Source organism: Nicotiana sylvestris, chromosome 4 (assembly GCF_000393655.2).
Source record: "Nicotiana sylvestris chromosome 4, ASM39365v2, whole genome shotgun sequence".
NCBI lineage: Eukaryota > Viridiplantae > Streptophyta > Magnoliopsida > Solanales > Solanaceae > Nicotiana > Nicotiana sylvestris.
The window spans coordinates 99472370-99486520 of record NC_091060.1 but is presented as its reverse complement, the minus strand read 5'-3'; the positions used below and the strand labels follow the sequence as shown (position 1 = coordinate 99486520).

General features: G+C 42.3%; 1 protein-coding gene across 1 annotated transcript; it reads left to right on the top strand.

Moving 5' to 3' along the window:
- Positions 1-3665: 3665 nt before the first annotated feature.
- LOC104248099 (glycine-rich RNA-binding protein-like) lies at positions 3666-3992 on the top strand. Its single transcript, XM_009804289.2, has one exon. The coding sequence runs from the start codon at positions 3666-3668 to the stop codon at positions 3990-3992; it is 327 nt and encodes a 108-aa protein (XP_009802591.1).
- Positions 3993-14151: the final 10159 nt, after the last annotated feature.

Below are 14151 nucleotides of genomic sequence, written 5' to 3'. Positions count from 1 at the left end.
ATTTCGAAAATTTTCGGGAAGTCTAACACAAGTTTGGTGAAAAGCGGTATCCCCAGCAATTTTTCAGGAGAAAGCAAAATAAGTTTTAAAGAAAGCAATGTCAGGAGGAAGATAACACGAGTTTTAAGGGAGGTAGTCTTCGAAGGAAAAAAAAAGAAGAAGAAAAAAAAAGAAAAAAAAAGAAAAAAGAGGAAAACCAGTTTTGCAAAAGGAAACGGTTTGCAGAGGAATGAAACATCAGTCTTAAGGGAAGTAGTCTTTGAAGGAGTAACATAACATATTTTTGAAAAATGTTATCCCCAGCAGTTCGCATAGAACACAATACAAGTTTTGAGGGAAGTAGTTTTGTAGAAAGTTAATTCAAGTTAGAAGGAAAATGGTTGTTGAGGTCAGGAGCCCCCCCTGAAGAACGGAATGACGATTTATTTTTCGAAGTTGTTGTTGAAATCTCGCCCGCCTGAAGAAAGGAATGACGCTTTATTTTTTGAAGTTGTTTTTGAGGTCAGGAGCCCCCGTGAAGAACAGAATGACGATTTATTTTTCGAAGTTGTTGTTGAGGTCAGGAGCCCCCCCTGAAGAACGGAATGACGATTTATTTTTCGAAGTTGTTGTTGAGGTCAGGAACCTCGCCTGAAGAACGTAATGGCGATTTATTTTTCGAAGTTGTTGTTGAGGTCAGGAGCCCCCCCTGAAGAATGGAATGACGATTTATTTTCGAAGTTGTTGTTGAGGTCAGGAGCCCTCCCTGAAGAATGGAATGGCGATTTATTTTTCGAAGTTGTTGTTGAGGTTAGGAGCCCCCCCTGAAGAATGGAATGATAATTTATTTTTCGAAGTTGTTGTTGAGGTCAGGAGCCCCGCCTGAAGAACGAAATGGAGCTTTATTTTTCGAAGATGTTGTTGAAGTCTCGCTCGCTTGAAGAAAGGAATGGCAGTTTATTTTTCGAAGTTGTTGTTGAGGTCAGGAGCCCCCCCTGAAGAACGGAATGACGCTTTATTTTCGAAGTTGTTGTTGAGGTCAGGAGCCCCGCCTGAAGAACGGAATGGCGATTTATTTTTCGAAATTGTTGTTGAAGTCTCGCCCACCTGAAGAACGGAATGGCGATTTATTTTTCGAAGTTGTTGTTAAGGTCAGGAGTCCCCCCTAAAGAACGGAATGATGATTTATTTTTCGAAGTTGTTGTTGAGGTCAGGATCCCCCCCTGAAGAACGGAATGACGATTTATTTTTCGAAGATGTTGTTGAAGTCTCGCCCGCCTGAAGAAAGGAATGACGATTTATTTTTCGAAGTTGTTGTTGAGGTCAGGAGCCCCCCTGAAGAACGGAATGGCGATTTATTTTTCGAAGTTGTTGTTGAGGTCAGGAGCCCCCCTGAAGAACGGAATGGCGATTTATTTTTCGAAGTTGTTGTTGAGGTCAGGAGCCCCGCCTGAAGAACGGAATGGCGCTTTATTTTCGAAGTTGTTGTTGAGGTCCAGAGCCCCGCCTGAAGAACAGAATGACGATTTATTTTTCGAAGTTGTTGTTGAAGTCATGATCCCCGCCTGAAGAACAGAATGACAATTTATTTTTCGAAATTGTTGGTTGAGGTTGGGAGCCCGCCCATATAATAGAGGAATACATTTCAGTCTTTACATTTTATGTTGAAGAAGTTGGGAGCCCGCCCATATAACAGAGGAATACATTTCAGTCTTTACATTTTAAGTTGAAGAAGTTGGGAGCCCGCCCATATAACAGAGGAATACATTTCAGTCTTTAAAATTCAAGTCCAGAAGTTAGGAGCCCACCCATATAACAGAGGAATACATTTCAGTCTTTACATTTTAAGTTGAAGAAGTTGGGAGCCCGCCCATATAACAGAGGAATATATTTCAGTCTTTACATTTCAAGTTTTGAAGTTGGGACCCCGCCCATATAACAGAGGAATACATGGAAATTTGAAGTCAGTAAAGCGGAGGGTTACAAAAAAAAAACCAGCAGAAATCAGAAGGAAGACCACAAGTCGAGCCATAAGTAAAGAAATGGCAAAGGTGTTATATTTTAAGAAACAATTGGTGTTGAAGTCAGTAAGCAGAGGAATACAACCGAAATCCCCAGCGGGAAACAACAAAAATCCCCAGCAGAGGAAGGAAGTTCAAGATTCGATGGAAAAATAATGCGAAGCTCACGAGAAGGAAATAAGCAGTTCAAGATCGGCAGTCAAGGGAGAATACAAGACAAATCAAAAGTAAAGAAATACCAGAGGAGTCACCGAGACATCAAAGCAACAAGAGATACAAGAGCACGACTGAAGATCTAGATAAGATTTTGTAATTCATAGACTATAGTTTAGTCTAGCTTCTTGTTTTCTTTCAGCATGGTGTAATAAGGAGGTCGGCAAGCAGTAATAACAGCATGCAACAACAGTAACATTGCAGTCCCATGGTAGTCCCAGCTACCAAAACTTCCCGAACTACATTAACCTGATTCCCTTCTAGCCAGAGATATGTAGTAAACCTTTGAAGCAAAGGTTCGGTTAAATCTTTCAAAAAATTGCTTCACACGGAGTACTCGGATGGGCAAAAATCGCTCGTATCTGCTCACTTTATCTTTGCACGAAAACTCTTTGTGTTTCCGGACAAAGAGGGGCAGCTGTGAGCACGTGATTTTTGCCCTATATGAGAATTACTCCCAAAAATTTAAAATAAAATAATTTTCCTTTGTGTGCAATTTTGAGAATTTTCGTGGCATTTTTGGATAATTATTTGTATTTGTCTGTGCATGTTCATTTGTTAAATTAATAAAAAATATAAAAATATGTCGCATTTGCATTTAGGATTTGATTCTACAATTAGGAGCAATTAAGTTTGTTTTACAAGAACAAAAAAATCATAAAAATAATATACGTTGCATTTTTAGCATTTAATGTCCAAATTGTGTGATTTTATCGTAATTGCTATTTAATTATGTGTAAATTGTTATTAAGAGTTAATTAGCGTTCTTATAAATTAATTTAGTTTTATAGGCTAATTTAGGATTTTTAGAATTTTAGTTTTATTTAAAGAAAAATTAAAGAAGAAAAAGAAGCAATAGAAATAAGAAGAAAATCTGACTGGGCCACCTTTTAAATTAAATCAACCAGGCCCAAACCAAATAACCCCTTATCTAGCCCAAAAAACTCCACCGGGTCGACCCGACCCGGTTCGCCCCATAACCCCAAACAAACAACCCCCCTTCTTCCATTTTCATTTTTCATTTTTTGAAAAAGACCTAACCTAAAAAACCTAAAACCACCTGCCCCCTCTCCTCTTCATCTTCCCCAAACCACCCCCTTGCCCCCTCACCTCCATGGCAGCTGCTGCTTCACTCATCTTCGTCCAAACGACCACCCTCCCATGGCTGCCTTCTTCTTCTTCTCTGTCCCCATCGTCCCTACGTCAAGCAGCGCTGCTGCTACTGCTTCACTCATCGTCGTTCATCTTCTCCAACTAACCCCCCTGCTTCTCCAGCTCTAAACGACCTCACATCCATGGCTGTCCTTCTGCATCTTCTTCACCCATCGTCGTCCAAACGTCCACCCTCCATGACCGCCCTCCCGTCTTCATCTTCCCCAAACGACCCCATCTCTTCTTTCTGATATTTTCCTTTAGGGTTTATCCTCTTCTCTCGTCTCTCAATGTAGTAAAATGGCTGCAGAAGTAGAATACAGTTGCTTCGTCTGTGGGCTCGCATGGGCTACCACCGATAGAACCTTAGCTGATGCTTTCGGTACATACGGTGAAGTTCTCGACTCGAAGATCATTAACGACAGAGAAACTGGCAGATCTAGAGGATTTGGCTTTGTTACCTTTAAGGATGAGAAATGCATGAGGGATGCAATCGAAAGGATGAACGGTCAGGAACTTGACGACCGTAACATTACCGTTAACGAAGCTCAGGCTCGTGGAAGTGGAGGCTGCGGTGGTGGTTACGGAGGTGGCCGACGTGAAGGAGGAGGATACTGCAAGTTCTGAAGCAATTGAAGGTAACGAGCTGCGTGTTTTCATGATCGAACATAGTGAGCAGCAGTACAAGTTCATGAATCTGTAGTTTTTCTTGCTTGTTTTAATTATCTTGCCTCGTTCTAGTTTTTGTTTTTGTCTTGGTTATGTTATGTTGTACCTTTTCTTGTCGTTGTTCATCATTTCTTGCATATAAAATCAGTTTGTTTTCATCCAGTATATTGACAGTGTTCATTTGTTTCTTGTTTAGGTTTAATCTAGAAGTGTGTTAGTTTAATCACTGAATCTTTATTTTGATGATATTTGATCCGAATTAAGTTTCAAGCTTAAATTATGATTTGAGTTTGATGAATCTTAATGTCATTGATTAGGAGTTAGTTTCATGTGTTTAAATCAGTCAATTGTTAGGATTTCTCAATTAAAATTGGTTATAGCTGCTAAAGTTTGGTTAATTGATTTAGGAGGATTGGATATAGCTGATGGGGTAGAATGGTAATTTCAGTAGTTTCAGGGGTATTTTCGGGATTTTAAGTTTTAAAAAATAATTAATTTGAGTGCTCTGTCCACTAAGTACTAATAATATTAAATTAATACATTGTTTAATACATAATGGGGGACAAGACATATGGTAGTGGGAATTAATACATTGTTTAATATAGTGGGGGACAAAGCATGCAGTAGTGGGGAATAAGAGAATTAAATAAAGAAAAGACATGTGGTGGTGGGAATTAATGTATTTGTTTAATATAGTGGGAGACAAAGCATGCAGTAGTGGGGAACAAGACATGCAGGTGTAGGGAGAATATTTTGGATTAGTTTAAGTCTTTCAAGGCAAGAGTTTTGTTATAAATAAAGTCACTTAGGACAGATTTAGGGGGGATTTTCGAGAGAGTTTGGGCGGATTTTTAGAGAGAGTTTAGGCGGATTTTTGAGGGGGATTTTTTGAGAGAGGAGAGGGGGGATTTTTGGAGAGAGTCTAGGCCGGATTTTTAACATTTAGAAGTTCAGTAATCTGAGAGTAAAAGGGAGGCTGGTTATTTTTGAGATTTCATTGAGGTTTTAAGTGGATTTTTTGAGTTTGTTATTCCTGGTCTGCATTGATTTGTATTGATATTGTTTCGTTGAGTGTGCTGGAATCGTGTTGGTTTTCAAATCTGTCACTGGGTATTCCGTTCGCTGTTTGTTGCTGGTTATTGTTGCTGTTGCTGTGTTACATACTACTTTGCTGACCTTCCTCTTCTTGTATTGGCAATACCGAGTACACAACTGTAACTTTGGTATTTGTAAGCTGAAAACATGAAGTTTGAATATACGTGAAGAGTTGATTTTCTGCTTTGGTTTCAACATGACTTGTGTATTTAAATTCTTCAGTCGCTGATGATAGGTACATCCCTGTTAATATGTAGTAAGTGGACTGAAACGGAGTTGTATGAGAGATTTTTTTTTTATTAAAATATGTTAGCATCTGGTAATTGAGTCCTATAGTCCCATTTGCATTTGTCTTAGACTAATAACTAATAAGTCACGTCCTTTTTTTTAAGCATGTAATTAATTTGGAGATTTGCTTTTAGAGACAAACTTAATAAAAATGTAGTCACTTTAGGATTGTCCTTTTAAAATAAATGAGATGAGCCTCGCTGGATAAACACATAAATGGTGGGGCCCTCGTTAAATGTATGTATTAATTACTTAGATTTCGGGACGGGCCGTTTAGCAAATTTCACGGCCCTACCCAAAATAATGATACGCTAGTTGCTTTAGGCGCGTATTTAATAATGTTATCTACTTAAACTCGGGTGCACATTTATGTGACCCAAATCCAAATCTCAACGAAGTCGAAATGTGTCGCTAATCACGGGTGCATTGATTATGACGTGGTTCGAGATGCATGTCCATGATGTTGCAAATTCCTTTAAAAAATAATGAATGAGACTAGTCTTGACAAACAAGAATACACAAATTGCGGGGCCCTCAACGGATAGTTATTTCGAATGCTTAGATTTCGAGACAGGCCGCATAGCGAACTTTACGGCTTTTCTCAAAATAACAACGCGTTAGTCTTTAGGCGCGTATTTAATAATGTTATTTTCCTAAACTCGGGTGCACATTTATGTGACCCAAATCCAAATCTCAACGAAGTTGGAACGTATCAAAAATTGCGGGTACATTTATGTGGCGCTATTCGAGATGCATTCTCACGACGTTGCAATTCTGTGAATAAATAATAACAAAGCGGTAAACAATTAAAATTTGCACGTAGGTTCATAATTGTATAAAATCAGATAATCAAGCCGAATATGACAGTTGAGCGACCGTGCTAGAACCACGGAACTCGGGAATGCCTAACACCTTCTCCCGGGTTAACAGAATTCCTTATCCGGATTTCTGGTGCGCAGACTGTTAAACAGAGTCATTCTTTTCCTCGATTCGGGATTCAACCGGTGACTTGGGACACCGCAAATCTCCCAAGTGGCGACACTGAAATAAATAAATAAATCCCGTTTCGATTGTCCTTTAATTGAAAAAACTCCCTTCTGCGCCCCTTAGCGGGGGCGCGGGTAAAAAGGAGGTGTGACAGAGACGAGCCTCGACAAATAAAAATACACAAGCTGCGGGGCCCTCTATACGTGTTGGTAAAAATACTTAGATTTCGGGATAGGCCGTTTAGCGCGTTTCACGGCCATTTCCCAAAATAACAACACGTTAGTCTCTTTAGGCGCGTACTTTAAATAATATTACCTTTTTAAACCCGGGTGCACATTTATGTGACCCAAATACAAATCTCAACGAAGTCGAAATATGTCGATAATCACGGGTGCATTGATGTGACATGGTTTGAGATACATTTTCACAGCGTTGCAATTCTCTGTTAAAAAAATAATGCTGATAATAATAAAAGCGGTTAAAAGTTAAAATTTTCACATAGGTTCATAATTGTATAAAAATTAGATAATTAAGCCGAATATGATAGTTGAGCGGCCGTGCTAGAACCACGGAATTCGAGAATGCCTAACACCTTCTCCCGGGTTAACAGAATTCCTTATCCGGATTTCTGGTTTGCGGACTGTTAAACAGAGTCAATCTTTTCCTCGATTCGAAATTCAACCGGTGACTTGGGACACCATAAATCTCCCAAGTGGCGACTCTGAATTAAATAATATATCTCATTTCGATTGTCCTTTAATTGAAAAAAAACTCCCCCTACGCCCCTGCGGGCGCAGTTGAAAAAGGAGGTGGGACAGCTCTGGCGACTCTGCTGGGGACCGAACCCAGAATCTCTGGTTCAGGGTTCAGAATTTGTGCTTAGATGAATTGTTATATTTGGCTTTATTTATTATCTGATTTTATTACATGTTTTGTCCTAATGTGCTAAAATGTTGCTTTTACCGCTTTGATATTATCTGAATTGTATATATAAATTGCTACAAAATCCCTCTCTTCTCTTTCTTGAGGAGTGCACGCTGGTCGTGACTTCTTTTTGTTAGTGTCATATCCCAAAATAGAACAAGGATTCGGAGGAGTTGCAAAACCGGATGATCTTTCGGTTACCGGTACGCAGTTCCTATCCTCGGCTCGAGTGGTCCGCTCGGCTAAGCCAGGTCAAGAACAAACACCCAGGATAAACCTAGTATAACAAAACCTCATGCCGGATCCTTAGTAGGAACGCTTATTTGCATCATGTGCACTTGACTTAGGGGACTCAACACAGGGGTTGGGTCCGTCTAGGACAAGCAACCTGAAATGAAAAGACCATCCTGCTGTATCCTATTTATTTTACGCATTTATTTGCCGCAGAATTGCATGCTGACTGGCTTCTAACAATACTAGAATATTGGGGAAAAAATGAAAAATGAAAAAATGTTTTTTAGTGTAATTTATTTAAACAGGTTTCGTTTTCAGAATTAGGTTATTTTCGTTGCCCAAACTACGCCGGTTTGATTGTCACAGGATGTGAGATACGTAGGCAACCCTCATCGGGTCCAACCTCCCCTTTTGCAAAAATAGCCAAAAAATGGCAAAAATTTTAATTTTTTCGTCATAAATAAGTCTGGTGATTCCATTCTTGTAAAAATGGCCGAATGTACCTAAAAAGACGCCGAAAGGCTGTTTTTGCGAGAACAACCACTTTTGGTCATTTTTAAGGTTTTGTCCGGTTGGTAAAACACAGCCTTTAAATCTTCTTCGAAGTGCTGAAAGGCCGTATTGACAAGACCGGAGTTTTTAAATGTGTGTCAATTCTTCCTTTGAGTCCAATGAGTCTTAATCACCCCAAACAAACATGCAGAACGAGCACGGGTCCAAGTTTATCGGTAACAGTTAGGAGCATGATCCCTTTGGAGTTGCGCTTGTGGTGGGAGGATTTGGAAAATTCAGAGCGAGATAAGATCAAATCACATCTGGGAGGCCTCGCCAGTTTGTTGAATGTCAGACCCAGATGTGACATCATAAAAGCTTTGGTTACATTTTAGGACCCGGCCCACAACGTATTCCACTTCTCGGATTTTGAACTCACCCCAACCTTAGAAGAGGTAGCAGGTTATATGGACATTACTGAGGGGCTAAGGCACAAATATCTGATTGCTCCAAGAGCCGTCAATTCGCACAAGTTCATGGATTTGCTGAAGATAAGCAAGGGAGTCTCGTACTCTGAATTGGATAGGGGGTTTTCTACTCTGCAGTTCATATACCAGATGTATGGGCATATAAGAGGGTTCGACGATCTGGAAAGCGGGGTTTGCAGCAGAGGGAATCAGACAAAATGGGATGAACATAGGCGATTCACCTTCATGGTAGCGTTCTTGGGCATTATGGAGTTTCCTCGGAAAGACAGAAATATTGATTTGAAAGTGGCTGGAGTCGTCAAGGTCCTAATTACCAACAACAAAAGCACACTTTCCCCTATGATAGTGTCCGAGATATACCGAGCTCTCACAGCCTGTAAAGCCGGGGCAGATTTTTTTGAAGGATGCAATTTGTTATTGCAAATGTGGATGATCGAGCACTTGTGTCATCATCCTCAGTATATGAGCTATAGATCTTCAAACGAAGGTTGCATTGAAGGATATAACACGAGGGTTTCAGGGCTCAAATTGCCAGAAGGGTCTGAAGACTGGGTATCTTGCCTTCGCGCCATCACTGCAGCACAAATAGGGTGGACATTGGGTTGACTTCCTGTTGAAAAAATTGTGTACATGCCCGCCACGGGTCCTTACTTCCTCTTAATGAGACTCCGAGGCATTCAGCCTTATGTGCCTTACCGGGTGATGAGACAGTTAGGGAGGTGTCAGGTGGTACACCCAGATGAAGATCTCAGTGTTTATGCAATCGAGGTTAGCACCAACGACCAATTTCATGAAGAAACCGTTCGTTCTATATGGAATGAATGCCAGTATTTAACGGTAACCACTCGAGTGTGCGACCTATCCAAAGGCGAAGTATCACCTGCTTATATCGCCTGGTACAGGAAGAGAGATGTTGTAAGAGACGAGCCAGAACGGCCAACCAAAAAACCTCACATTCAAGAGTTCGTTGAGGCGTCACAAGAACCGTGGGACTAGTTGGCCAAAGAGCGCGAATACCGGGCCGAAGTAGGCAAGCTGAAACAACAGATCAAGGATCTGAAATTTGAGAACAGGGTGGAAGTTGATGCCGATGAAGGAGAGAAGAACAAGTTAGCCCAAGAAAATGAGTCTCTCAAGGCTCAGATCCGACAAATGAGGATAGATGCTGACAATCAGCAAAGGATTCGGTCGGATAAAAGATTGATTAACGGACTAAAGAAGGAAATCATTGAGCGTCGGGATGACCTGAAGAAATCCGAGGGTGCCATAGCACAGCTCCGGGAACAATGGGCAAAAATAACAAAAGAGCACACATAGTACTTGCAGCAGGTGAAGAAGGAATATGAAAAAACCATCGCCAAACTAAAGGGAAATATGACCACCCTCGAGGACAAGGCAACTAAGCAAGCTGAAGCTTATGAAATCAAAAGTGGACACTGTTATGATTTACTGGCTTGAATGGAAGATGAAATACGGCAGCTGCAAAGGCGGCATCTCCAGGATTCTCAGGTTTTGGGGGGCTGTAGTGATCAGATAAGGCGCCTGCTCATAGAAAAAGGTCGAACCAGGAACAAGATTGGGACTATTGCCCATGCCATCATTAGGAGATGCCGAATGTGTGAAGACATGACCCGCACTACCTTCATGTCAACAGTAATGATTTTAGTCAAGAGGACAATGTACAAACTGGAGCAACTTGAAAGGGATCTCGCACCTAAGCCCGCGGCAAGACCAAACGATGCCTCGTGGGCACCAACTTTTGGAGCTTTAATGTATTCATTGTTCGAGTCAGTGTTTTGTTTTTAGAGTCTGTTATCTGTCTGTATATTCTCTTTTGCATCAAAATGTGTCAGTAGTTTTTTTAGTCCTTAATTGGTTTTACTTCGGGTTTGTTCTCCTTTCCAAAAAATGTTTAGTTTGTATTATAATGTTTCAGTAAAGAAAATGGAAAATTCCCAAAATTTGCTTTCGCATTTATATGGCAGAGCTACACACGGTCTGATTCATGCGGGGACATGACACGTAGGCAATCCACATAAGATTCGACCACCACTAAAAAAGGAAAGTTTGGAGGCACTTAAAAGAAGTCGGAATGACGCATGCAGTCAGAACAAAGACATGATAGAAATGGTTAAACTACTTAGGAAAATTGCATCCCCAACGTGAAATTGCAATATGTGTTAAACTCTAACGCTAACAAGTTTGTTGTTGATCCAGAGATTTCGAAATGGTTAGCTCGTTAGAATGTTCTGGTAGATTACCATTACCACACAAGATTTAAAGGGCCCATTCCAAAAAGCATGTCTGGTTCGGACAAAAGTGTTGAGGAGGAAAAGACGAAGATGCAAATGATGAAGGAGGAAGCAGACAGGTTGAGACAAGAGATAGCTGGGATGCACCTAGCCTGGGCTAGGGGACAAACATCATCAATCCTTCCCCCTACTCCTACCCTCTCACCGGCTCGGACTCCGGAACACCCTCCCACTGGTCCATCAACGAGCTTCCCCATTGCCCAATACTATCAAGGGGAAACTTACTATAATCCCCAAGCTCCACCACCCAAACAAAATCCTCCTCCAACAACTGTTCCTGTTTTCGTGGCACCTCCGCCCGCCACATTGCAAAAATCATCTGATGAACCAGTGTTTCAGGTTCACGACAACCAATACTATCCTCCCGAACTCACCTTCAAAACACCCAAGCCATACACTTACACCCCTCACCTTCAGCTCCCGGCGGAAACTGAGAGGCCAGGAAAGGATCCGGAGTAAGATGAAGTGCTTCGCAAAGTGAAAAGCCTGGAGCAGTCCTTCAGGAATATGCATTGATTGGGCAGCCAAGTTAGTGTAGCCTATAAAGATTTGTGTCCCTTCCCCGATGTTCAATTGCCGACAGGTTTTAAGATGCCAAAGTTTGATCTATATGAGGGACATGGTGATCCCATGGCACATCTACGAGGTTTCTGTAGTAAGATGAGAGGGGCAGGTGGAAAGGATGAGCTGCTAATAGCTTATTTTTGTCAAAGTTTAAGCGGGTCCGCACTGGAATGGTACACGAGGCAGGATCCTAGCAGGTGGTATACCTGGGACGATCTAGCACAAGCATTTGCAGGTCACTTCCAGTATAACCTTGAGATCGTTCCTGACCGTCTCACACTGTTGAAACTTGAGAAAAAGCCTGGAGAGAGCTTCAGGGAATTCGGATTCCGTTGGAGAGAACAAGCAACAAGAGTTGATCCACCAATGAGGGAAGGGGAAATGGTGGACTACTTCTTACAAACTTTGGAGCCAACTTACTTTATTCACCTGGTGACGTCAGTTGGTAAATCTTTCAACGAAGTAGTAAAAATAGGTTGTATGGTTGAAGAGGGACTCAGGTCCAATAAGATAATGAGCTATTCGGCAATCAAGGCCACAACTCAGGCTATCCAAAGCGGTATGGGAGGTGCGCTCGGGAAAAAGAAGAGAGAGGAGGTCGCAATAGTCGAAGCAGGTACTTGGTCCAGATCCAGAGGTCTTTCCTCTCACTACCAACCCAGACCCCATCACCCAAATGACCCACACACTCCATACGACCCTCCACAGCCCTATTATCCACCACAAGAGCCACATTTCTCCGTCCATCATGCCCAAACTTAGACCCAGCCTCCGGTGGCGTGTGCCATTTCCCCAGAATACATATCCAACTCCACAAAACACATACCCACCTCCGCAAAGCACATATCCACCACCAAGGGCCTACAGGAATCCTTCAGGGCCAGACTTCTGCGGAAATCAGGCTTTCAGGAATGAAAGGGTGCACAGGCAGAGAACATTCACTCCGCTGGGAGAAACCTATACTACTCTATTCCACAAATTGAGGCAATTAGGCCTATTGAGTTCTGTTGAGCCCAAATTGCCAAATCCCCTTCCCAAAAGTCTGGACCACTCGGTAAGCTGTGAATATTGTTCGGGGGCTCCCGGGCATGATACTGAGAAGTGTTGGAAATTGAAGACTGCCGTACAAGAACTTATTGACACAAATAGGATCGAGGTTCAGGCACCAGAGGCACCCAACATCAATGAGAACCCGTTGCCGGTGCACCATGAGGCCCACATGATCGAACTAGTGCACGAAGGAGGGGAGCCCAAGAAACCCTAACAAATGGTAATGATGATTCGTGCCAGTCCAAACGAAAAGCCAACCAGTGGAAAGGCAGTGGTTCAGTTGGGAAGGGTAGATGAAAAGCCAGTTGTGGTAATGGGGAAAGGTTCGTTTGTTGTTGCGAAGAAGCTAGAGCCGGTCAAGGTAGTATTGCAGGGAGTACCAAGCACACCAGTGTTAGTTGTGAAAGGGGCCCGCGTAGAACCAGTTGTTATCATGCCAGTAATGCAGTTGCCGATAACAAGTGAGAAAGTTGTGCCCTGGAGCTACAGTCAAGTGACGGTGATGCATAAGGGGAAGGAGGTTGTGGAAGAAGTATGCGAGGCCCAGGGGTTAACTCGTTCGGGAAGGTGTTTTGCTCCCGCAGAATTGAGAAGGGCCAATCCTATAACAATAAAGAAGCCAGTGACGAAGAAAGAAGCAGAGGAGTTTTTGAAGAAGATGAAGGCACAGGACTACTCCATTGTAGAACAGTTGAGGAAGACCCCGGCCCAGATTTTGTTGCTATCCTTGTTGATCCATTCAAGCGATCATTGTCGGGCATTAATGAAGATTCTGAACGAAGCCCATGTTCCGGACAAGCTCTCAGTGAACCATTTGGAGAAAATAGTGCACAAATCTTCGAGGTAAACCCAGTGACATTTTCTGACGATGAGTTTCCAGTCGAGGGTACAGAACACAACAGAGCACTTTATTTGATTACAAAATACGAAGACTCGGTGGTCACTCGAGTACTGATTGATAATGGGTCCAGTGCCAATATCTATCCTTTGGCCACTCTGAACAAACTAAAAGTTGATGATGATAGGATTCACAAGAACAACGTCTGCATCTGAGGTTTTGATGGGGGTGGTACTGACATATTGGGTGATATCATACTGGAATTGACAATTGGTCCGGTCGATTTCACCATGGAATTTCAAGTGATAGACGTGGCGGTGTCGTGTAATCTTCTGTTGGGGCGACCCTGGATATACGCAGCCAAAGCAGTGCCTTCTACACTGCATCAGATGGTCAAATTTGAATGGGATAGACAAGAGATTGTGGTACACAAGGATGACGGTACGAGCGCCGTTAGTGATGCCATTGTGCCCTTCATAGAAACCAACGATGACAAGGGCCCATGGGTTTATCAGGTTTTTGATGCAGTCTCAGTGGACAAAATTCTTGAGGGCGGGGGCCTTTCACTTCCCAGAATCGCAACTGCGACCTTCATGATAGCCTCGGAAATGTTAAACAGCGGGTTTGTACCAGGAAAAGGTTTAGGGGTTGGTCTGCAGGGTATTGTACAGCCAGTTTCTTTGCCCAAAACCTGGATACTTTTGGACTAGGATTCAAGCCTACCACATCAGATGTAAGACGGGCCCGCAAGTTGAAGAAAAGAGTCTGGGTCCTTCCCAAGCCAATCCCGCGCCTATCCAGATCTTTTGTCAGGCCGAGCATCAAAAAGCGATTGCTGTCCAAAG